This window comes from Trichinella spiralis, assembly GCF_000181795.1.
Source record: "Trichinella spiralis strain ISS 195 chromosome Unknown Scfld2305, whole genome shotgun sequence".
Lineage (NCBI taxonomy): Eukaryota > Metazoa > Nematoda > Enoplea > Trichinellida > Trichinellidae > Trichinella > Trichinella spiralis.
Window position 1 is genome coordinate 1 of NW_003529244.1, and position 1,655 is coordinate 1,655.

The 1,655-nt window shown below is 33.5% G+C and overlaps 1 protein-coding gene across 1 annotated transcript; it reads left to right on the forward strand.

Moving 5' to 3' along the window:
• Positions 1 to 179: 179 nt before the first annotated feature.
• On the forward strand, positions 180 to 569 carry Tsp_13090 (conserved hypothetical protein). The gene is made up of 2 exons (XM_003368540.1): positions 180 to 407; positions 507 to 569. Exons 1-2 carry the CDS (start codon positions 180 to 182, stop codon positions 567 to 569), a joined length of 291 nt encoding a protein of 96 aa, XP_003368588.1.
• The last annotated feature ends 1,086 nt before the right edge of the window (positions 570 to 1,655 follow it).

Genomic DNA, 1,655 nt, shown 5'->3' on the forward strand with positions numbered 1-1,655 from the left:
GTCAATTTTTGTGCGACCAATTTCGACCACGGTCCAAATCGGACATTGCCTCCCGTGGCCAAGAACCAACAGCGAAGGGCGGTGGCGACGACGAGCAACAACGCTGCTACGCGACGGTCACATCCAACGCGGTCAACTACCACCGTACCGACTGTCGGCAGCAGTGGAATTTGGCCGGCATGAAGTTGAAAGCCGCTGTGGAACGTCGCCGCAATTCTTCGTCGTGCACGGTGCCCTGCCCCCCTCCAGTACCACTTGTCCGGCTCGCTGACCAGCAGCCCCTCTACGTCGACACGAATCTCGCCAACGACGTCACATCCCCTTGCCTGCTCGACTCGTGCTTCAGCGACGCTTTGTCCACAACTGGACGCAGATTTACCGGTGTCGACGGACACGTGAAATGTCGTGTAAGAGCACCAATTTGTTCTTTTTTTTTTAAAAATTTACTCTACTCTCCATACTGTATCATTTCTACATGCTACTTGATCATCATTTTTCATCTTTAGGCGAAAAAATTATTTCCATGCAGTTGTCCCTCTTCTGGTCCACCAACTTTGGGTAAAGTGTGAAATTTTATTTATTTATTTATTTATTTATCTATTTACGACACTTAATGACACTTTGATCTGTTGAAAAACAATAATTTTACAATTAATTATTAATAATATATATATGTATATTTGTTTTTTTAATATTAAAAAAATCATTAATCCAATAAAGTGTATGAGAAATTTAAATGAAACTTAAATGAAATACGCTGTCCTGTTCGGTTTATCATTACTTGAGAATCTGTGTTCTGTAATTTGATAATTTTGGTTCATTTCTTCTCTGACGTACATCGCTGATGATGTTATGGACCAGAAAACTGGTGCTTGACTTGAATTTGTTTGCTTCTTCATTTAATAAGCTTGCGCGTAATTGTTAATCAAACGATCTTGACAATGTTTGCATTTCATTGTCGGAAATTTTAAGCTTATTTTTAGTAGAAAATAATAAAATCATTCAAATATTCAATTGTTCAGTAATAGAATAAAAAGCAACAATGTTTTCCACCACCACTACTGATTTTTAAAATTATTGAAAAGTAAATTTTTTTTTGCACACTCTGAAAATAATTTGAAATTTGTATTATTTCTTCTGGGGTGAAGAATTTTATGTTTATTTGTAATTTTTATACAATTTGATTGATACATAATTGATTTTTATTATTTGTTTGCTTCTTTTTTGATTCTATTTTCACTATTCACATTATTCTTTTTAAAATGAACTGATGTGAAAAATACAATGATATTTGGTTGACAAATGGCGAAAAATATGACTTTGGTTCTGTTTTCTTTTCTTATCTTTCCTTTGTATGATTTGCAAAAATGCTAGCGATTGTGTGTATTCTTCTCTTGAGATGATAACAATTTTCATGTCATTATATACGATTAATAAAATAAATAATCAAATAGATTTTGAAACAAAACAAAACAAAACAAAAAAATATTCATAACTTGAAGTAAAAATTGTTCGAATGAGTGAAATTTGTAAATTTTTTGTTCGAAGAAAAGGTTTGTTTTATTTTTAATTGTTCATCTATTTGAATGTATTATTCACGCAATTGGAATAAATTTCAAAAAAAAGCGAATCGGTGGAACTTTTTATGATAACAA